This window comes from Anoplopoma fimbria, chromosome 16, assembly GCF_027596085.1.
Source record: "Anoplopoma fimbria isolate UVic2021 breed Golden Eagle Sablefish chromosome 16, Afim_UVic_2022, whole genome shotgun sequence".
Lineage (NCBI taxonomy): Eukaryota > Metazoa > Chordata > Actinopteri > Perciformes > Anoplopomatidae > Anoplopoma > Anoplopoma fimbria.
In genome coordinates this window covers 1,145,108-1,168,375 of record NC_072464.1, presented here as the reverse complement: position 1 = coordinate 1,168,375, position 23,268 = coordinate 1,145,108, and the positions used below count along the sequence as shown (strand labels likewise).

General features: G+C 40.6%; 1 protein-coding gene across 6 annotated transcripts in view; it reads left to right on the top strand.

Moving 5' to 3' along the window:
- Nucleotides 1–1,193: 1,193 nt before the first annotated feature.
- Nucleotides 1,194–23,268, top strand: part of usp9 (ubiquitin specific peptidase 9) — a 40,927-nt gene continuing 18,852 nt past the window's right edge. For 3 of the 6 annotated variants that reach the window (XM_054615954.1, XM_054615955.1, XM_054615952.1), the window contains exons 1-18: nucleotides 1,194–1,672; nucleotides 6,133–6,401; nucleotides 8,682–8,827; nucleotides 8,973–9,052; nucleotides 10,781–10,893; nucleotides 12,832–13,050; nucleotides 15,470–15,585; nucleotides 15,703–15,954; nucleotides 16,167–16,302; nucleotides 16,397–16,549; nucleotides 17,826–17,930; nucleotides 18,106–18,312; nucleotides 18,411–18,547; nucleotides 19,829–19,867; nucleotides 21,612–21,745; nucleotides 21,853–21,943; nucleotides 22,404–22,517; nucleotides 22,624–22,852. In XM_054615954.1, coding sequence (XP_054471929.1) covers nucleotides 6,300–6,401; nucleotides 8,682–8,827; nucleotides 8,973–9,052; nucleotides 10,781–10,893; nucleotides 12,832–13,050; nucleotides 15,470–15,585; nucleotides 15,703–15,954; nucleotides 16,167–16,302; nucleotides 16,397–16,549; nucleotides 17,826–17,930; nucleotides 18,106–18,312; nucleotides 18,411–18,547; nucleotides 19,829–19,867; nucleotides 21,612–21,745; nucleotides 21,853–21,943; nucleotides 22,404–22,517; nucleotides 22,624–22,852 — 2,373 coding nt within the window. In that variant the 5' untranslated portion in view covers nucleotides 1,194–1,672; nucleotides 6,133–6,299. Of the gene's footprint in view, nucleotides 1,673–2,178; nucleotides 2,243–6,132; nucleotides 6,402–8,681; nucleotides 8,828–8,972; nucleotides 9,053–10,780; nucleotides 10,894–12,831; nucleotides 13,051–15,469; nucleotides 15,586–15,702; nucleotides 15,955–16,166; nucleotides 16,303–16,396; nucleotides 16,550–17,825; nucleotides 17,931–18,105; nucleotides 18,313–18,410; nucleotides 18,548–19,828; nucleotides 19,868–21,611; nucleotides 21,746–21,852; nucleotides 21,944–22,403; nucleotides 22,518–22,623; nucleotides 22,853–23,268 lie in introns of those variants that run through there. The other 3 variants (XM_054615957.1, XM_054615956.1, XM_054615953.1) reach the window with 2 other exon arrangements.

Below are 23,268 nucleotides of genomic sequence, written 5' to 3'. Positions count from 1 at the left end.
ATAGTATGTGTATTTATTGTCTGTGTAGTTGTATAGTATGTGTATTTATTGTCTGTGTAGTTGTATAGTATGTGTATTTATTGTCTGTGTCTGTGTAGTTGTATAGTATGTGTATTTATTGTCTGTGTAGTTGTATAGTATGTGTATTTATTGTCTGTGTAGTTGTATAGTATGTGTATTTATTGTCTGTGTAGTTGTATAGTATGTGTATTTATTGTCTGTGTAGTTGTATAGTATGTGTATTTATTGTCTGTGTAGTTGTATAGTATAGTATGTGTATTTATTGTCTGTGTAGTTGTATAGTATGTGTATTTATTGTCTGTGTAGTTGTATAGTATGTGTATTTATTGTCTGTGTAGTTGTATAGTATAGTATGTGTATTTATTGTCTGTGTAGTTGTATAGTATGTGTAGTTATTGTCTGTGTAGTTGTATAGTATGTGTATTTATTGTCTGTGTAGTTGTATAGTATGTGTATTTATTGTCTGTGTAGTTGTATAGTATGTGTATTTATTGTCTGTGTAGTTGTATAGTATGTGTATTTATTGTCTGTGTAGTTGTATAGTATGTGTATTTATTGTCTGTGTAGTTGTATAGTATGTGTATTTATTGTCTGTGTAGTTGTATAGTATTTATTGTCTGTATTTATTGTGTATTTATTGTCTGTGTAGTTGTATAGTATGTGTATTTATTGTCTGTGTAGTTGTATAGTATGTGTATTTATTGTCTGTGTAGTTGTATAGTATGTGTATTTATTGTCTGTGTAGTTGTATAGTATGTGTATTTATTGTCTGTGTAGTTGTATAGTATGTGTATTTATTGTCTGTGTCTGTGTAGTTGAGCTGCTGCAACACTTGAATTTCCCCCATGGGGATCAATAAAGGAATATATATAACATTCAGAACAAAAAAAGAAAATTGTGAACGTATCCTTTAATCTGGCCACTCTATAAATGAATTAGCCAAAGTGAAGGTGATTATTGTATATTTGCCATGCACACAATTTCCTCATACCCAAGTAGTCCTGCATAACTTTTATATAGTTTGCCATGAGCTTCTTTTACATTTTGATTTAACGTAATTAATGTGTGTGTTTGCTTTAAAGACAATGTGACCGTTCATATGTGACCACCCCGTGCGATAGGAGGCGATATAGTCAAGTGCGACTGTGGCTCAGTTTCTTTTGCCTGGTTTTTGTCAAACAACGGACTGGACTAGCTGTGTGGAGCTGGAGTCTCTTATCAGAATTGAAAGGGGTTTTATGCCCTTTCCATTCAGCGGGTGTTGTGTTTGCTGCGCTGCTCTCCGTTGTGGTGCAAACTGGCTCACAGACAACGCCGACTGCTGGAGTTCACACAGCCGTCTGGCCTGTTTCACTGAGTGTCCGACTGCGCTTCCGCCATGTTGAACTGATTCAAGTTGTGAGTGACTGCTGGGACCGAAGTGACAAGCCCCAGGAATCGGACTAGATAGAGTTAGGGGGCTGTTACCGCGCCGGTGACGCAGGAAAAACACCCAGAAGCAGAGGAAAAAACGTCGGAATCAGACCTATCTGGTAGCAGGTTTTGAGCTCAACAGAACCGTCGCTGATATAGGCCGCGTTTATGTAACATACGACGGTGCCATCGTTGACGGCTGGACGTGAATAGAGGGGGAAGTCATATCAAATTCCTGGTGAGTTGTTAGCTAGCTAGCTAGCTAGCTCCGGCTACTGAGTGTTAGCTTCGGCTAGTCTGAGCGTCAGCTGGTGTGGATGCGAGCTAGCACGACTGCATTGGGTCGCTGCTGGTGTTCACTCGGTGGCGGCTGTGTCTCCTTATTGAACATGTGACGGTGTCAACGCCATTGAGCTGCAGCAGCCCGGTGGTGGGAGCTAGCGTCGCCGCGGACGGTGCTCGACACCGGCTACAGACTGAAGCAGCGTCTCCTTCCCCGTCTGTGTTTACAACTTACTGCTATTTCATTGTCCTCCGCACAACGTTTTTTTTATAAATCATTAATAGTTGATTTGGCAGATTCACATTGCTGTACACGTTTAGTCCCACCTGGGCTCCTCTCAGTGTCTCGTCCTCCGCTTAGCGTTGGGTTTGACGGTACCGACACAGGTCAGAGCGGTTTCAGGAAATAGACGCCTCCCCTGTCACTAACATGTTGTACGTTATCTCCAGCAGGCAGCCGGGGGGCTCGTTTTCAACGCCCAAATTGCTGCAAAGTGGTGTTCAGCTCAACCCCTGGGTGTTCATGGTAATGCTCTGGAAACAAGCGTGCTAGCTGTCGAGTCATAGCAGCAAGCCGCTTGTCAAACCGGGACGTTGGTGTAAGCGGAACGCACCGTCGGGTATTTACTCGCACCTAAGCTAACGGCTGGCTAACGGCTAAGCTAACGGCTAGGCTAACGTTCACTGTTTATCTGGGTTGCCGCTCGTTAGCACGCTAGCACTAGCCAGGCGCGTTGTAAACGGCGTTATGGAGACGCAGTCTGCGGACAGTTGGACCGGGAGAGCGATGCTAGGTGGTGATTTAGGTTATTTGCTCAACTATGTGCGTGTTTAAGGTCACCCGTTATGTAGCAACGGCTTTCTGGGCGAGTTTAACGCGAGGCCCGGGCGGACGTTGAGGCCTGTGTGTGTGTGTGTGTGTGTGTGTGTGTGTGTGTGTGTGTGTGTGTGTGTGTGTGTGTGTATATATGTGTGTGTGTGTGTGTGTGTGTGTGTGTGTGTGTGTGTGTATATATATGTGTGTGTGTGTGTGTGTGTCTCTGGACCACAAGGCCGTCCCCGCTCCGCTGCCTGGGCGGATCGCCTCGCAGCTAGTTGCCGCAGCTAGCTAGCTAGCTAGCTAGCTAACAGGCGTTAACTAACTAAACCATCAGCTGTGCACGGCTGTTGACTGCCTGTTTTTATTGACGGTTACGTAACGTCTTCGTGTGCTTTATCTGCACCAGGAATATGCCACTGAGACGGTGCTCCAGCGGCAACACACTCAATGTTATATGACCGATTTCTGCGTCCATAAAATATGTATTTGTCTAAATAACAGCAAGGCTGAGGTCTCACAGCCGGTTCAGTGCAAAAGGCCGCAGCTGTACGTAACATAGCTTAGCGCCTGTTTTAATGGTGGCTGTTGTTAGTGTGTGTGTGTTTGTCTGTCACTTCTTTGACACTGTTGATAAAACAGTTTTTTTGTGCGTCATGACAGTAACCCACCCTAACCCCCCCATTAGTAGATAGTTAGCTACTAAGTGGTGTCACAGATTGTGGCATTTGATACATGAGATGGCATTTCTGGCCAGGTTTTGCATGTTACAATGATTTCAATGTATTGTTCTGTCTGTAATGACAGCTGCAACCCAAATTGCTGATGCTGAGGCAGATGTCACTGACCACCTGTAAAATAGGAAATCATCTAGTTTCACTACCCTTAAACAGGGTAGCAGTAGATAAGACAAACAAACATTTTGACAATTCATTTTAACCAATTCACATCTGATAAAAAAAAAAAATGGCTACTCACTGAATACATTTGTGGTAAACAAGATTCCTCTCAGTCACTGTAATATACCCATGTTAACTTGTAAGGCCCATGTTTGCCCATCTCCCAGAGGGTTGTGGTTCTTAATGATTTTTATGTTCTCTGGTTCTGGGTTGTCTTATTTGCAACTCAAAACTTTGTATTATGTGCAATCATTCCACTTGACTTCTATTATTTCCAGTCATTTCTTGATCTGCTAAACCATTGGTGTTTCTGGGCAGAAGAATCCGGAGACATGGGCTTTTAGAAAGTAATTGAAATTGAGATCATAACGACTCAAGGACTCCTGTTCTTTGGAGCTTACAAATGGTCAGACTTAGACATCATGTGATTGACAATTTCACTAAAGCTTTCGGCTGTTTAAACGGCATAGGGGATCTCTTGTAAATGTTCCATTTTGTCTCCAAAACATCAAGTTATGTTCCCTTTACTTTGACGCCCTAAACCGTATTGATTTTGATCACAGGAATTGCACTGGGAAAGGGTTTTGGCTCCATTGCCAGTCGGTAAATCTGATATTACCCTTTTACACCTTGAACTGCAAAACAGCATTGACTCTGAACTAGCATATAGCCAGAGTGTTACTGTAAATGACTGGAAGACAAAGGTTTGGTGTTGCATTTGCCTTATTTGTGTCTTCCAGCTATGCACTCTATCTTTTAATGGTTGTGGTTTGATTTGTCGTCCAATGGCCAGTACGAAACAGGAACTAATTGGTTTTAATATATATCTATATATATATAGATATATATATATTGGCTGCTGGTATGAAGGCTTATTCTGACCAAAATATCTCTTTTTACATGTGAATGTCAATCTTTTCAAACAGAATGGATGCAAAAAAATGAAATACACTAAATGAAATACGAGGTATATAAATTGTATGTGTAATTTCATTACCAAATTGTATTGGAAAGTAAGTGTATCTGTAATGAAACTAATTGAACTGTCAGATTGAAATGGATGCAGAAGCTACCTTTAGAAAGGACATGTTTATCTTCAGGATTTGTTGTTGATCAGAAAGCCAAGAGCCACTGCCAAGTGCTAAATTGGCAACCTGAATCATGTTGTACGGATTGTCACACTGACATTTAAAGGGGGATTCCTGACTCATACAAGCTGGGTCTTCTTTTCCTTGTTTTGTCCATCATTCCTATTTCTAATAATGAATTGCAATCACTCAAGTTAATTGCTTGAGTCTGGGAATGCCGTGCCATTTGCAAAAAAAGGTCAGACGGGGCAAGGTATGACATGCCACAAATGTCCTCTGGCTGGAATCGAACCGGGGCAGTTGTCGTTATGTGGAATGCTTCTTAACTATTTGGCTCAAGGGGCGTTCTGATCACGCTGGTTTTAAAGAAACTTCAAGATTGTATAAGATATTTAGATTAAAAATAGAAAGAAAACAGGTATTGCCCAAACATTTTCCGGTAAATATCTTTTACAGTGTATGGACCAACTTGATGGCTTAACTCCCAGTGAGAAAATATTAATAACGCTAAACGTTTTACCTCCAGATAAAGTGGGTTGGATGATCTGGCCGAAATGGGGGTTGTTTTCAACGTTCTGATCGTGTGACTGCTTGCCCTATTAGTTTGTAGTTTGCGACAATGTCACCATGTTCCCAGATCTGGGTAATTAACTTGGTGAGCACAATTTTATTATAACTGTTTAAAAAAACATGGCCAAAATATCACAAGGTTTCAGTATACAGAATCGGCAAAGAACAAGGTATCCAGAGAAATTATGACTGATAATACACATTACGAGTGTGTAAGTCGGGAGTTTTTCAATACGCCACTCAGTAAAACTAGTAAAGTAGATAAAAAACGCTGCGTTTACTTAACAATGAATAATTTCTGCCCAACACCACGATACACACCTTAGGCTGTATGATCAGGTCGCCCATGTACACATTTTAGATGAGGCTGTCAATTGTGGTGGGACTTGAGATGGATTCAGGCACACTGTATCCTCCGGCTACTTAATCATAGGAAGTGTTGCGAGCCCTGTGTTAGCAAGATGCAACAGAATTTAGTTCAAATTAAACTAGGCATTTGTAGGATTACATTGGGGGTGTATCAGAGTTTGATATTATTCATTATGCTGTTCATTTTTGATATTATGATTTGTAGGGCCAGATGGCGCCGGTCCCTGCAGGGTTGTCTCATGGTTGGCAAATTAACTCTCTGTCTGAAAGAGATGTAAAAACTGTCTGTTAGCAATTGACCATTTACATCTGTAAACGTAATGTGATGCAGGTTGTGACTTTGTAAGGCGTAATTAAAATATATTAAATCAGGAACAGATCAGTAATGATTAATGCTGGGTATTCTAAATCTAATTTTAATCAGTGATTCGTGTCAGCCCTCCAAAGCTTGTCTGGAGCGTCCGAATTCATAACACATCTAGTTGGTCACTCAACAGAGAACTTTTATGAGGTGGCTTGCGTCAAAAATAGTGTTTAACTACCAAGCACAACCCCGTTCAGAACAAGTTGAGATCGATTGTTGATTCTAACCACCTTGTGTATTTTGCTTGTGCGTTACAACTTAACCAGCGTGCAGATTGTTCTGACCTTTACCCCTTCTTCCCCGTTCCAGGTTATGCAATGGTCTCAGCGGCACGTCCAGATCTCCAGGTGCTTGTGTCCCTCTCTCGTGCGTTCGGGCTCTCTTCCCTCTGCTCTACAGCTGAGGTGGCTGTGATTTCCCTCCTGGCCAGCGCTCCCTAAGAGGCCAAGATTGCCAAGATCTGCCCGGTGGCGAGCATGACAGCCACCACGCGTGGCTCTCCGGTGGGGGGCAATGACAGTCAGGGCCAAGGCCAGGCACCTGATGCTCAAAGCCAACCCCCACTGCCACAAAACCAGGTCAGCATCATCTTTCCAGCTAATGCTAAACTTAAGACTTTTCCTTATTGTCGTTCACTATATTCTGTCCTATATGTTGAATATTTTTGTTCTCCACTTTGGCTGGTTACTGCTTTCACCCAATCCCGTGGTTTCGTCTTTGTTTTACATGACTGTGCGCTACATTCCTTTTCTGACGGTAGACACATGCATTTAGCTTAACCTTTGAAAGGAGAAGGGACATAGTGTGATTTGATATCTCTTTTCTTCTTAGTCCAGACACTGCAGCACAGTGTTTTTTTATTTAACAGATATTGCTCCTACCTAAACCACACACAGATGCCCAAGGGGACAAAAAGGGAGGGGAGGAGGGAGCGGAAAAGAGGGAGAAAGAGAGTGAAGGCGAGGCATCAATGAACAGAGCCTCCTGAGTGATGGATAAAGGATGTGTGTGTGTGTGTGTGTGTGTGTGTGTGTCTTTGTGCGTGTGCATGCGCAGGCCTGTGTTGGTTAGAGATGAGCCGTGGTGGGACGTGAGAGGCAAGCTGCCTATGTAGGTCAGCCAAGCAGAAGGAGCCTTCACCACACACCCCCACATTTCATATTTCTCAGTTATGCATCTCCCAACACTATGTGTGTCCCTTTTTTTACGCCGTCACACACAGCTGCTCACACCGCCGCTGATGTTCATACACGGGAACGGTCACGTTGAGGCTTAAACGCACAAATTCGTAGAGGCACATTGCTGCCTTTGTTTCTCAAACACTCCTTCCTTCCACAAATGTCAGTTTGACAGCACCGTAACACAGATGCACCCACATACTAACACATTTATACCTCTAACGCATCCATGTCGGCCTACAGTTTTTGTTTCCTCTCGGTAGATAAGGATGAAAAGAGCATTGCTCTGTGTGCCAAATACTACGAGCATAATGACTTGAATGGCTTTGTTTAAATGCCTTTCAGGAGAGACACCTGCTTCTTTATGCCTACACGCATGTACACTTAGTGAGCAGGACAATGGAAACCCTACCCCATGCAAGAAATGGGCCTTGCGTCTCTATTGGTATATGGCCCTATAGAAACTGGTGTGTGTGTAACAGCAATTACAGTTCCACTCTTGCTTTGGAGGATCTTTCAACCAAAAATGACTGAATTTCCAGCAGCTTTACTGAAAGAGTTTTGCGCTTGTTGTTTTGTTGTTTTGCCATGGATTGGGATTAATTTATGGAGGAACACAGTATTTGGTAACATCACAATAATTCTTCAAGGGATTTGGTGAGGCAGACCGGTACATTGTGCGTCTGGCCTTTTTTCATTTATGGATTGGTGTCGGCTTCATAAAGCCGAGGCCCATTTCTGATCCTTTGTTTGTCTCGATACGCCAGTGATCAAAAATGCCCCATTGTGCTCCATTAATACGCTACAAATTGCAAAGCCTTGTTAGCGAGTGACCAGACAAACTCGCAAATCAGATAAACAGCCTGCTGTTTCAGTGAGTGTCAGAGAGCTGACAGGCAAATCATGTTTAAATACATCTTAAAAGGGTGGCTCCTATTTCAGCATTTCTTCTCGCCTTAAATGATGCTGTATATTCTCAGATTTTTTTTTTTTTTAGCACATAACATTTATAAATGAATAGACAGAAAACCAAACTGATTTCCTGTGAGACATCCTGGTGGTTTAATGGTTCCAGGAACCCGTCATCACCTCTCCCTGTGTTTCCTGTCACTGTCAACATATCAAAATAAATAACAAATAAATAAGTGCATCACCAGCAAATTCAACATCAAATAATAAACAGGTATTGTTTTGTAACAACATGGCTGTTACTTATCTCCACCCTCAAGCCAAACTTGAATTTCTTCACCCTACAAGTGGCAAGAAACGAACAGTAACAAAGTTGTTTCTGTTTGTTTTTTGTCTCCAACAATTTTGTTTTCTGGTGTGTTATAGACATAACGGCTAAATGGGCCTCCTCAACCATCACTGTAGACTTGAATGAATATACTAAACAAGGCAATCGGGAATATGTTATGTTTAATTTGCATTACATTGCACAGTTGTTTTTAATTTAATTACATTTCTAGATGTTAAAATGTACAGCCCGATGTATCAATGTTGCAAAAAAGGATGCACACAAGCGTTCTATCTGTGGAAGAACATAAAAGGATTTAATATATTCAACTGTGTGACTTCTTGCAATTAGTTTTTTTTGTTGTTGATTTTTAGTTTTAGTTTTTTCAGCAGGCACTGCATGATTTTGATTGTGTGTGAATAATTTATTTTTTATTTTTATAGACATCATCTCCTAACTCATCTAATGAGAACTCTCCAGTGAGCCCACCGGATGAGCAGGGCCAGGGGGATGGCCCCCCTCAGCTGGAAGAGGAGGAGCCCGCCTTCCCTCACACTGACCTAGCCAAGCTGGATGATATGATCAACAGGTATTTACTCACATGCTGACACAGAGGCTGCAAATTTTCAAGTTACATTTTTTTTTTTTTTTTAAATTGAGCTCAATTAAATGCGCCATGAAACTGCGGCTTCTTGTCTTTCCATTGACTTTGTATGCCTTTTCTTGCATCCCAGGCCTCGTTGGGTCGTTCCAGTTTTGCCAAAAGGAGAGTTAGAAGTCCTTTTGGAAGCTGCTATTGACCTGAGTAAAAAAGGTAGGAATATACACCTGATTCTTTTTCGTCTATAGAGATGCTTTGTGCCATTTACATCCCACAGTCATTGCTTTTCAAGGCTAATCATGCTGTACAGATGATTTATTATCACAAATTAAATTTAAACGAAGAGAATGGAACCTTCCCAGAACCCAATGTGTCTTTTTAGCTTACTAGTTTGATCAAAATGGTGTAACACATCAGACACAGATGTGTAATGTACAATTATATCAAACAAATGTTTTACCCTTTGTGCTTGATAAATAACTCAAATGATTAGAGTAGATATAAATGTGGTTGATGATTCATTGTAATTTTCTGTTATTTTCTTTATGGATGAATCTGTCCAAAACCCAAAGATTTCAATTTACAATCAAAATTAAACAGAGAAAGCGGAAAATATTCACGTTTGAATGCTGGTCTGAAATCAGTTAACTCGGACTCGGTGGAGTCGGCGTATTCAAATGTCTGAACCCAGGCAAAGATTCTTCCTCTGTGCTGAACCAAATATAAATGGACTTTGAGTGATTTGCACTCATTATGTATAATGTTATGAGCACAAATATTTTGTCAACAAATGACCTTCATCTGGTCAGCATCTCAAGAGAAGGACTACCCTGCCTACTACATTCAGGCTTTTGAGAAATATTAAAGCTCTCTGAATCGAATCAATTATCAAAAATACATTTTCAATATATGTAGGACTGCAGCTGACAATTATTTTTATTTCAGATTTATCTGTCGATTGTTTTCACTATTAATTGATTATGAATCGGGTCTATAAAATGTCAGAAAATGGTGAAACATTTTTATGAGTGTTTCCCAAAGCCTGAAATAATGTCCTCAAATGGTTTTTTTTAAGTCCACAACTCAAAGAAACCAGAAAATAATCCCATTTAATGGAGCTGTATGTGACATTCTGAACATTAATAAAGAAGCAAGCATCTATTAACTATGTAAAGATATCGAGGAGTAATGTCTACCTGAGCAGGGAATGAAGTTGCTCTCCCTCTGTGTGTGTCGTTATGCCTCGCTTTGTTGACATAGCCGGGATGGCCGTGCACACTGTTAGTGTGCCACACTGGTTAGCTCAGGGCCGCTGCTCTGCACTGCTGTAACAGCTGATAATGCCGTCCCGACCGACAGAGTAGTCACACGGAAGCGTAGCACCCACACTCGGGTTCCTCCTCAGGTAAACACTACTAGCTCAGTCAGTACTTTCTCTGGAGTTTGCACTATTAGCGCTGTCAGCACCGTTGGCTATGAGCCGCCAAGTCTACGTCAACATTTTGAGAGCCGTTGAGAGATAATCGAAATGTTTCTAATCTCTGATATCTTTAGGAAGCTGGAATCATAAAAGTTTGCCTTTTTAAAAAAAAAAAATCAAAAATACTAAATTGTTGGCGATTGATTTATTAGTTGACAACTAATTGATCAATCGTCGCAGTTTTTATTATGTATTTTGCAGCGAGAGTCAATTTTTTTGGGAGGGGGTTGTGTTTGTTTGGACAGGGCCCATAAGGTAGCCCAGATTTAAAAAAAAAAAAAAAAAAAAAAAAAAGAACAGAATAGCCTACGTTGGCGATTTACTAACTGGAGCTTTTACCAATGCCTTGGGCTTTGCACCTCAAACATGCTCTTCGTGTTCATTAGTGTCTTTCATTTTACTTTGTAGCTTATTTTATGTGATTTGGTATGGTATTTTATGAAAGATGTCTTTCTTTGCAGGACTGGATGTGAAGTGTGAGGCGTGTCAGAGATTTTTCCGAGATGGTCTGACCATCTCCTTCACAAAGATCCTGACAGACGAGGCGGTCAGTGGCTGGAAGTTTGAGATTCATGTGAGTTTTCACTGTTGCTTTATATTTTGATGCTTAAATAACTTAAAAGGTATATATTTTTTGTTATTAAATAAAATAAGCAACACATCATAACTGAACTTTTAAGTTTTTAATGAAAGTAAATATGTATTGTGCTGTAATGTGTGTAAAAGCTGAATTTAAGAGGTAAAGGATAACCATCTTTGGAATTTGACCCCACTTTTAGCTCCCACAGAGCACGACAAATACTTTACACTGGTTGATATGGGAGGGACCGAAGGTGTTAGGTTGACAAAAATCAATATTATTGTCAGGTGGTAGGACTCAGCATGGTCAGCTCAGCTTTTATTTATTCTTTGACAAATTTGCCCTAATCTCTTTGGATGCATGCAAAGCTCAGACCAGGGTCTTGCCTGTAAATTTAGTTTTCCGTTGGATTTCTTCGAGCTGAGGGAAAGAGGCAACGCCAGCAGTGTTTAATCAATGATCTGTTTGATAGAAGTAGCTGAGGCTTGCTGTTGTGTTGTGTCAAGGAGATTGATCCCTGGAACCTTTTCATGATAAATCAGTGAAACCGACAAGGACGTGAAGAAGCAAAATGTCCTTTTTTTTTCTCCTGTCACCCTTGATATTGGTGACTGCTTTTTTAAAACTTTAATTTAATACATAACACAGGTAACACATATTTTTATGATCCACAGCTGCTCTGATTATCGTCATTACAATAAAAAATGTTAAGGATGCAACCCGATTCTTGTAAACTACACTACTTTACTGATCTCTGAAAGCTTTTTTGGAATGCTTTGAGTCAGTCCCATATTGATTACTGGTAACTGGCTCCTTCAGATCTGTGAAACAGACGAGAGCCGTTCAGAAAGGCCATTTGATTGTCATTTCTATTAATAATATGATAAGCGGGCACACCTTTTAATTTTTTTTTATTTGTAAATCTGAAGTTTCAAACATGTTGATGATGCGAGAAGCCAGTAATTGCACCAAAGTTTGAGTAAAACATCCAACTTGACAGGTAGTCTATTTTAGGGGTTAAGTCCGTGGCAGCTGCTCTGTCAAGGCTCGCCGGACTGCAGGGCAACCGGGTAGAAGCCATGAATAATATAGTGTTTCTCATATTTCCAACTAAAGTGTATTAATGTTAAGGTGTCAGGGTAAACATTCTGTTTTTTATAAACGAAAACATAAAGTAATAGCGCATAATAATTTGAAGCGTTGACCCACAGTGTTGAATCAGAATCAACCTGTTAATTCAAATATAAATTCTTCATTGGGTAATATGTATATGTATGTTTTAGGACATGGCAATCTCTTAACTTTAATTTGTGAAAAAAACATAAATTCTAACTGGCTTATACTGTGACAAATATAGCTAAATTGCATTATGCATCCTTTCCTAACCTGTTTTCAACATACTTGGCCTCTGACTTCAACTTGAAGGGCAGCAGAAGAGTAGATCCAGGAGATAAAAGAACAAATTAAGAGAGAAGATTTGAACAGGCTAATGTTCTAACGTTATCTCGCTAGCTCGTATTGTTCACAAAGTGCATGCTTTTGGGGAGTTGCGTCGAGAAACGGTGTTTCTGTAATGCTGTTAAATTGACAAGGTGAGCAGGTGACTTGGATGTGAAGTGTTCTTTGGAATGGGTCTGGGGGATTCTGTTCAAATTAGATGATGTCAAACTGTATTTATTAACTTTTTGTGTAGTAATAAATCAGAAAATACTTCGACAACCCAGGCAAGTCCTTTGTTTGGGAAACACTGGATTTTCAGGTCAACAGTATAAAGATAATTGTTCCTAAACCAGAAGCAGATTGCGGAATTTCCAAGGGGACATTTCCCAGTTGGACTTGAAATTCTCTTCCTCGCCCACTCTCGCTTTTGTTCTCTGTCTCTCATAGTCTAATTGTTAATATCACTTTTTCCCCACAACCCTTGTCTCACAGAGGTGTATCATCAATAACACACACCGGTTGGTGGAGCTGTGTGTGGCCAAGCTCTCTCAGGACTGGTTCCCTCTACTGGAGCTACTGGCCATGGCCACCAACCCTCACTGCAAGTTCCACATCTACAACGGCACACGGCCCTCTGAGACTGTCCCTGCTGGAGCACAGCTGGCCGACGATGAGCTCTTCGCCCGACCACCGGACCCTCGCTCTCCTAAGGTGAATCACCACTGCAACGGTTGACCAAACATGAAAATTGTTCTTCTTTAATGTGATCTTCAACAGATCTAATGAGGCTCATCACGGAATCATACTTTTTCTTTCAACTCATGTTTGAACTTTTCTTAAAACTGCCCTTTTTTCCCTACATTATGTGATCCTACAATTGTCTAGATTGTGCATGATATTACTAAACAAATTTATATATAGCATGTGATAAATGTTTGGGCTTAAAATTTAACAAGAACTAGCCTGTGTTCTTCCTCCAGAGGATAGCCAGCCTTTCTTTCTTCCTGCCAGACAGAATCTATAGAGTGGCATTTTAGTCTCACCCTAAGGGTCTGCATGAAACAAAGAGAATCCCTCACTGGAGTAGCCTCATAATGAAAAATATGGAACTTGCAGTCCATGGGACACTTGTCTGCTTGTGTCAGAAAGCAGATTGTATTAAGGAGAAGGTGGCTACACCAGAGAATAAGAATTTTATAGTGAAAAGTGATGAATGCAGCGTGGGCACGGGGTCAGTATGAACACTACTGCAGCACTGCTTGCCTGTCTGCCTCTGTTGGCAGGGGGCCCAGGACTACTTAGGGTACCGCTGAGACTATTAAGTCACATTTTGCAACTGTTTTTTTTTTTTTTAGCTAAAAAGTATTTATTGGCTACAAAGCAACAGTGACATTTTCTTGTCAGGTGAAGCTGTTTGTTTTTCTCTTCCTCAACGTGTTGGATCTCTTACGCAAAATGAAAACAATTAATGTACAAAAATATATTTTTTCAAACTGTGAACTCAGTAATATGAAAAAACAGACAAGAAATGCGTTTAATTTTTTAGAGGAAATTATAGACGGGGTAGGCAGTTTTTCTTTGTTGCATCATTGAGCAAAAATTCCATAATAATCTTTAGCGTATTGTAATTAGATTTGTCTGAGGGAAAACTAGACATCTGCTGCTCCTCTTGCCTCTGCTTTAGGCCACGTCCACACTAACCCGTTTGCAAATGAATCCGCATATCTTTTTCTCCGTTTGCACCGAGCGTCCACACTACACAGCGTTTTAGGGCACCGAAAACGAATAAGTTTGAAAACGCTACCGAGGACGGAGAAGTTTGAAAACGCCGCTTTTTCCTGATAGTGTGGATGACTGAAAACGAAGAAGTCCGAAAACGATGACGTAGGCGTTCGCTGTTTGATTGGTTCTTAGCAGTTATGACGTGTCATTCCCTGATTCGTCACCCCCTTACCACGTGACCCCTTTCCGTAAGAGAACAACAACAACATCCTTGATACCGATCGACTACCAGGTTAATTCAACATGGATAATGTGGTATTTGTTACAAATGTTTGTACATAAGGGCTGCACGGTGGCGTAGTGGTTAGCACTGTCGCCTCACAGCAAGAGGGGCCTGGGTTCAATTCCCGGGCTAGACAACCTTCTGTGTGGAGTTTGCATGTTCTCCCTGTGTCAGCGTGGGTTCTCTCCGGGTTCTCCAGCACAGTCCAAAGACATGCAGCTTAGGTGCATTGAAGACTCTAAATTGCCCGTAGGTGTGGATGTGAGTGTGAATGGTTGTTTGTCTCTATATGTCAGCCCTGCGACAGACTGGCGACCTGTCCAGGGTGAACCCTGCCTTCGCCCATTGACAGCTGAGATCGGCTCCAGCATCCCTGCGACCCTTATATAAGCAGGTTACGGAAAATGGATGGATGGATGTTTGTACATAGACGTTCAAACATGTAGGGACTTAGGACCCAGGGGAGCACAGGTGACCCATGGCAACCCGGAGGGGGTTAGTGGTCTTTGGCTTCAGCTGGAATCAGCTGTTATTGGAGCGATTAGAGGGGCGTGTCCCGCGGCCTTATCAGCCTTACAGAACGGACTTCTGACGTACTTGTGTTGACAGATGTACCCATAATCTAGTAAACTTCGTTTAATGACTGTTCATTTAAAGTACATGTGCTGTCTGTGTGGGAGAGATGGAGTTAGACCTGCAGTGTTGTAACTAAGCTTGAAAAATAAAACTTCTAAAAACTTCCACGAAATGTGTCTGTTTAGAGTTTATGGAGGACGATTTTAGAGGAAGTTCTTAAGTATCAAGCACGACGAGTATCAAGAGTAGTGTAATCGTATTATCTGTAACCAAGCAACCAATGTACTTCCTGTTTACACCGGCATGCGCATGCCCAGTGTATGTGAATAGTCACGTGATATTCGTTTTCAGGGGAGCAAGTCTGGATGCACATAATTTCGAAAACGATGCTGAAACGCATGTGTGGACGGAGATCTTAAAAGCCATGTGGACATGGCCTATAGAAAGTCTAGCCTGTGATCATCGACTTTGGCGCTCCTATTGGTTGTTCTACAAATGCATATTCATGTCTTAATGCCACTTTTTTTTTTTTTTTTTTTTTCCCCACAGGGCTGGTTGGTGGACTTAATAAACAAATTTGGCACGTTAAACGGGTTTCAAATGTTGCACGATCGCTTCATGAGCGGCCAAGCACTGAACGTCCAGATCATCGCTGCACTTATCAAGTGAGGCCGTTGTTCCAAGAGAACAATATTCTTTAACCTGTCAATGTGCCGTCCTGGATATTTTTTTGTGTCGTTGATGTAATGCTCATCCTGGTTTTGTGTTCTCTATGTTTACAGGCCTTTTGGCCAGTGTTACGAGTTCCTAACATTGCACACGGTAAAGAAGTACTTCCTTCCAGTCATCGAGATGGTTCCCCAGTTTCTAGAGAACCTTACAGATGAGGAGCTGAAGAAAGAGGCCAAGAATGAAGCCAAAAACGACGCACTGTCCATGATAATCAAGTCTCTGAAGAATCTGGCTTCTCGTGTACCAGGGCAGGAGGAGACCGTGAAGAATTTAGAGATTTTTAGATTAAAAATGATTCTTAGGTGAGTACCAAAAGATCATGTCTTTATTGACTTTTTTAAGTTAATTTATTGATTATCAGGCAAAGAAACACAAATATCCAAAGGATAACATTTTATGTTGGTTCTTATCATCAGAGTATGTGTTTGTTTACATTTTAGTGAAATCATCATCATCATACAAATTTAATATGATTTGATGTTAATTAAATTAATTCTCTATTTTTCATCCACAGGTTATTGCAAATTTCTTCTTTTAACGGCAAAATGAATGCACTAAATGAAGTTAACAAGGTGATCTCCAGTGTGTCCTACTACACTCATCGGCATAACCCTGAAGAGGAGGAGTGGCTGACTGCAGAGCGCATGGCGGTAGGCTCAGCTCTTGACTTTTGTGCAGTGCATGAAATGGTTGCTCCATCTAAAATGCACCTCTCCTCTCTTGTGTGTCCTTGTCCTGTGTCAGGAGTGGATCCAGCAGAACCACATCCTGTCCATTGTGCTGAGGGACAGTTTGCACCAGCCGCAGTACGTAGAGAAACTGGAAAAGATCCTTCGCTTCGTTATCAAAGAAAAAGCTCTTACAATGCAGGATCTGGACAACATCTGGGCGGCACAGGTACACTGCAACAAACAATATTTTTTAAGTATTATTCTTATAATTAATTATGTGTCTATAAAGCGACTGAATCAAATGATTTACTTAGACTTCATTTAGACCATTTCTTACTAGAAAGATGCATTCAGCAGAGTGCAGGTCTTTGCCAGGCGTGTCAGCAACGACCACTGCTGTAGTGTGATTGATTGAATGAATACAACCCACAACAGACTAACCCCCTGTCTGTACTGCGACTGTATCAGAGGTGTTTTTCACTATCACTTCTCATTTTAATCTATGCAGACGTCTGCACCGGCCCTGTGCTGGTGCGCGTCTCAGCTCTGTCGAACTCAAGTGTTTGTTAAGCCTTCAAGTATATTTTTTGATAATACGCGTGTAAATGTGAGGTGATGCCCAATAACAAGGTACAGAACAACTGCCTCTGGCCACAGAGCTGTGTTATCACCCGCATGTTAAGAGTAGTTAGCGAGGAGTCAGCAGTCAATCAATGGCAGTATAAACGGCCAATTAAAGGTGTTTTGAGAAAGTTTGAGTTACTGCAGCTGCGAGAAGCCCTTGAGCAGGCAGTCCTAATTTTACACAACTTAAGTGCGTTGTTCTGTCATTTTGTGTTACACTGTACGAGCAAACTGTCTGATGCTGTGCTCTTTTAGAATGTTAAATGAAAAGAGCTGGGAACTATTTAATTAGTTAATATTGTATTTTGGCTTTGCACAAGAGCACCTGTTGACATCCGGGTGGTTGTCTGGTCAGGTTTTTGCCTTCAGTCCAGTCCCGTCCCGTCACTGGGCTGCTATCTCTAGTATTTGTGCTACAGACCATACCAGTACAGGTTGAGCCTGCATGGTGTGATCATGACACACAGCTGTAGATTTGGCTCTGGTCGCAACTGGAGTAGAGGCAGAGGAAGGATTTTCTGGACCAACTCCATCTTTTTCTAAGGTGAAAGGAAAAAAGAAATAAAAGAAAGAGATGAATTACACTTTGGTATGGAAGTGTCTCGAAGTAAAATTGTCTGTACTAAAAGTGTTGCTGGGATTTTGACCTCTTCAGCCCTACAGTAACGTAATGTAACATTAGGTTTAAATGTAAATTCGTTACATTTGTTTTCAAAAGAACTATGGTACAAATCATGGCTCACTTTCAAAGACAAACATTTAAAATTTGACAGTTGTCCACATCACAACTGCAGCATATCCCTGACACTGCTGAGATGTCTAATGGACGTTAGAAGGATTTTTGTTAACCCTACGGTCGGGTTGTATTTTATCTGCAGGCTGGTAAGCATGAGGCCATTGTGAAGAACGTCCACGACCTCCTGGCCAAGCTGGCATGGGACTTCTCGCCTGAGCAGCTCGATCACCTTTTTGACTGTTTCAAGGTGAGTAAGAGTTGGAATAATAACTCAATCACGGATCATAAAAGGGTTTTGTACACAATATACTGTATATTTTCATTTGGTTCTGCCTTTATAACATTACTGTTGAATTGTTGCATGACAACAACATACTGTTGTAAGCGCCTTCTAAACCTCTGGACCTTTCCCTCTTGTGCAGGCAAGCTGGACCAACGCCAGCAAGAAGCAGCGTGAAAAACTGCTGGAACTAATCCGACGCTTGGCCGAGGACGATAAGGATGGGGTGATGGCCCACAAGGTCCTCAACCTGCTGTGGAACCTGGCACACAGCGATGATGTGCCTGTAGACATCATGGACCAGGCGCTTAGTGCTCACATCAAAATATTAGATTACAGTTGTTCACAGGTACATGTGGGTGAATTTTTTGTTAAATGGCATGCAAAATACAAGATTAAGGACTTGATTAAGTCAAAATACTGACAATGTTTCATTTTTACTCACAGGACAGAGACACACAGAAGATTCAGTGGATAGATCGCTTCATAGAGGAGCTACGAACCAATGACAAATGGGTGATCCCTGCCCTGAAGCAAATCAGAGAAATCTGTAGCCTCTTTGGAGAAGCCCCTCAAAACCTTAGGTAAGTAATCTTATAATACAGGAACGTGTACAGGACGATTCTAATGTCGACAGGTTTGAAGTGTTTATTTAATGTAGTCTTAAAGTGTTTTATTCTGAATTATTAATCTGTATTTTGCACATAATGCATGAACACCCAATAGGAAAGCAACGAGACTCGTAAAAATTCACCTTCACTTAATTTTGACCAGCTGGCATTTAAATCACATTTTCACAGGACCTGAGGCATGTCACCACTTTTGCTTAGTGCCCAAGAGAGTAAATGGCTCTGCAGTTTAGTGTCCTATCATTGCACATTAATGTCAGAATTGTCCTCCGTCACTCATCCTGGTGCACCTATTAACTATCTGTGCTGACCAGTGGCTGGGCAATACACACACACACACACACACACACAGTTTGCTACTCTTTTCTTCTATTGAGTATCTTTCACACAAACAAATTATGCTCCCAACTTCCTTATTTTGACAGTTTGTATGTTCTTAAAACATGTCCCACTGTGTGTGGCGCGTTTAATCAAGCAGTAAAGATATTTGGCCATGTTTTTAGTAAGGAATAGGATGGTTTGAGGCAGAGGATGCACATTTTTCTTTTCAGTACAACTGCTTTGTTATACTGTAACAAAGTTAACTCTGCAGCTTAAGCGAGGAGAATGCCTTTAGACTCAGGTCCAACTTAAACTACTCCAAGCCCGTGCCTAATCAATCACATCCATCCAGTCAAAATGCCATTTGTGTCTATAGCTGACTAGCTCGTTATCCGTCTAGTCTTGTAGCTAGCTTGTAGATATTAAAAGTTAGTTTGTGTTTACATGTAAACATTTTAAATCATAGGCCTTTTTTCACAGCAGACATTTTGACTCGTCGTAGTAAGGAAAAGCAGTTTTTGCTAATAACATTGACAGTGTTATTGGTAAAATACCAAGACCCCGAAACAGATGAACCTGTGCTATTCTCCTACGGTGACATGTCAAAATGTCTCCAATGAAAAGGGCCTATTCGCTTTACATTCTGATAAGAAGCGTAGGTTCAGCATAATTCAAAACTTGTTCTGTCAGTGAATCATGTTACGAGGAATTGTAAGTTGCCAGGGAACTGTTAAAAAACAGATTTTACAAACATAAGAATGAACTTATCATTACCATGCTATATATGTGAAAGAATTGTAAGAATGATATGAATTCATATTGTTTAGCATTATTCACAAATTATTTGGATTTGAAGTAGTGCTTTTTTCTAGTCAATGTAGAAAACATGTAGTATACATGCCTGTTGTTTTTCAGAAAGAAAATGCCAATTAACATACAAACGAACTTAGTGGGGTAAGTTGAGTGCTAATTCCAGGGTTCTACCTATTTCTGTTTCACGTCAAGTCTGACTTTCTCTTTAACATGTTTATGATATATATATATATACTATATAAAATGTAAATCTGTCATGAATCCGCTTAAGCAACTCTCTCTTGGGTTTCATCTCAAATGACTGATACCTAATTTTATCTCCTGTTCAGAATCCTGCACATTAATGATTTAGTCAAAACAGCAGACAAGATACTAGTTTTCTGATAGCTAAGCAATGCTAAGGATTTATTTTGGGAAGGGCAACCAAGATGCTCATCCATCACATTCTGTGTTGCACTTGACCTTACGTTCAAGAAATTGAAAATGAGTCCTAAAGACAAACATCATTGATATATAGGACCAAAAGGAAAAAAAGACAGTGGTCAGAAGTTTATACCTGTTGGGATCAGATATGATAATTTAAGATGCCAGCCTCTACTTAAAAAAATGACAAACAAACTAGCCCCCAGGTTTATTTGAGGTACGTGTATATACTTGGCATTACGCTAAGAGCGTGATCAGACTGTCAGTAATAATTCAATAAATATACACAAATGATTTAAACAAATTAATAAATATTAAACAATAATTCAAATGAATTATCATTTACAAAATATTGCCTACAAACCTAAAAATAATTTAAATTGTGTGAATAATGAGTCAAACTTGATAATGAAGAATACATTTACAAAATGTAATCCAACTTCCAAATTACAGTACACCACCTTAGTGTCATTGAGACAATTTTACATCAAAATAGTAACAGACAGCCTCAGAGTGTCACTCAGACATTATCAGGATATTCTGATGAGGAACTTCCAAATGTTACCCCTCTAAAAAGTCATACAAACTGTGATCCCTGTAAATTCTAGTTTCTAGAATGATCACACTAGTATGATTAATACCCAAATCACAATTATATATTATAAAATATATAATATACAATAGGCCCACCAGCAAGAATAGTCTTTTAATCTAGACAGTTGCACAACTAAATGAAAGGTCCTTTGAGATGGAGCCCCATTCTTCCTTATGCCAGCTCCTTTCAGCACAAATCACTCAAAGCAAAATATCAGGGGTATTTCATGCCTTGAACCCACTCAAACATGTAGTCATAATATGTAACTTGATTAATGTAGTAGAAAGCAGTTGCTCTATTTTTCATTAGCTTGCTCCTGCTGATAAGCAAACTGGAGTCTTGATATAACTACAGAATTTTAATAAATCTTTGCCAACTCTTTTTTATTATTATTTTGCATTGGTAATTCAGACTGATTTTATGTGTAGCAGATTCCCATGTGAATCTGCTACACAGATCTCTCTATGACACTCTAAACCTTGTCATAGATTCGAAGCTCATCTGGTTTTTAACTTAAGTTATGAAGCCAAAAACTCTCTTTAATGTGGGAAAACAAGGCAGGAAATGACCTTTTATTGATATGACTTCTTCTGCTGGTTATTCTATGACACACACACACACACACACACATATACATATATATATATATATACACCAAATGCTGCTTTCTTAATGTCCCTGATAAAAAAACAAATGAGAAATCAGTCATGCTATGTTTTTATTTATTTCTAATTTTTCAGAAATTGTGTTAAATTGTTTATGTCAGCTTCATTCTCACTTTGTTTTTTAGTCTTCCTTGCTTCCTCAGCAAATTTCTGTTTTTTGTCCCCCTGACAACCTCCCCTCCTCCTGCTGTTCTCTCCTTAGTCAAACTCAGAGAAGTCCTCATGTGTTTTACCGCCATGACCTGATCAACCAGCTGCAGCATAACCACGCTCTGGTCACCCTGGTGGCCGAGAACCTCTCGGCCTACATGGAGACCATGAGGCAGTTCTCCAAAGGTGCGTTGTCGGGGGCCAGAAATAGCACCACGTTTCAGTCTATACAGCAGTTGGGTCAGGGATGTGCACTGTCTGCGGTCTGACTGGTCGTATGTGTGCTTTTACAGAAGAACAGGCTGAGTTTGACCCACAGACGGTCAGACCAGGAAGCCGCTACAGCCATGTGCAGGAAGTACAGGAACGACTCAACTTCCTGAGGTACAACATCATATCGCATTTTAGTAAAAGCTGAGACTACAACAAGGAATGGAAGAAATGTAGATATAAAAACCTTAATTATCAAGCATATTCTGCTTTATAACATGGCTAGACTTTAAGTTTAATCTAGATCAAATCTCTCATATGTTGGCTCGGATCAGTTGCATTGCTACTAGATCCTTTCAATTACTGTCATAGTCCATTTTGTAAGAAGAAAGAAAAATGCCTAACAGCTACACATTACACATGTCTTCTAGCTACTGAGCCACTCAATTGAAGTACCTTGTTCAAGGACCACTGTGGGTAATTAGGGAGGAGCAAGTGGTACCTAGTGACTTCAACCCGCCAGCCATTATGATTCAAGTCTGGGAGGAACTAAATGACCTTCACAAGCATGTTTCTATAACCTTCTGGCCACCAGTGTCCACAATTGATTTTCCTGTTGTTTTTTTCCTTCCAGGTTCCTTCTAAAAGACGGTCAGCTGTGGCTGTGTGCACCTCAGGCCAAGCAGATCTGGAAGTGTCTGGCTGAGAACGCAGTGTTTCTCTGTGACCGGGAGGCCTGCTTCAAATGGTACAGTTCAATTTGAGTTCTTCTTACCTTAGGCTTTAATGAATTCTTTACATTTTTAAAGGCAGAAAGTATTTAGTGCTATTTCTTTCCCCCTGTCACCCAAAAGGTACTCCAAGCTGATGGGTGATGAACCAGACCTGGACCCAGACATTAATAAGGACTTCTTTGAGAACAACGTTCTGCAGTTGGACCCGTCCCTGCTGACGGAGAATGGCATGAAATGCTTTGAGAGGTTCTTCAAGGCTGTCAACTGCAGGGAGGGCAAGCTGGTGGCAAAGCGCAGGGCCTACATGATGGATGACCTGGAACTAATAGGCTTGGACTACCTCTGGAGGGTGAGGAGAAATGTTTCAGTGTGTTTATTGGAGAGGGAGGCAGAAAGTTCAGAGTGCCTTTTAATGCTTTTTCCAATTTTCTTTTCTTTTTATGCTATATAGCTTTAAATTTGCTTTTAAGAAAAACATTTATAACATTAAAAAAGAGATCTCTATTTAGTCACCTTGAGCACCACTTAAATCTCGGATGTCTGTTTTTAAAAACTTGTGGTTGGGTTATTTTCAAGTTTGTGTGAAACACAGATAAAAAGAGCAACACACTTTGGTGGGAAACACGTTAGTGATATGTGTAGGATTTAGTTCTGACTGCATGACCAGTTGCAGTGTGTGGTCCTGCTGTGACCAAACATGATTCAGTCAGCAGAATTCCTTTCTGTTGAAAGGAAATTCTTATAGACCAACCTCTTCCGAAAATA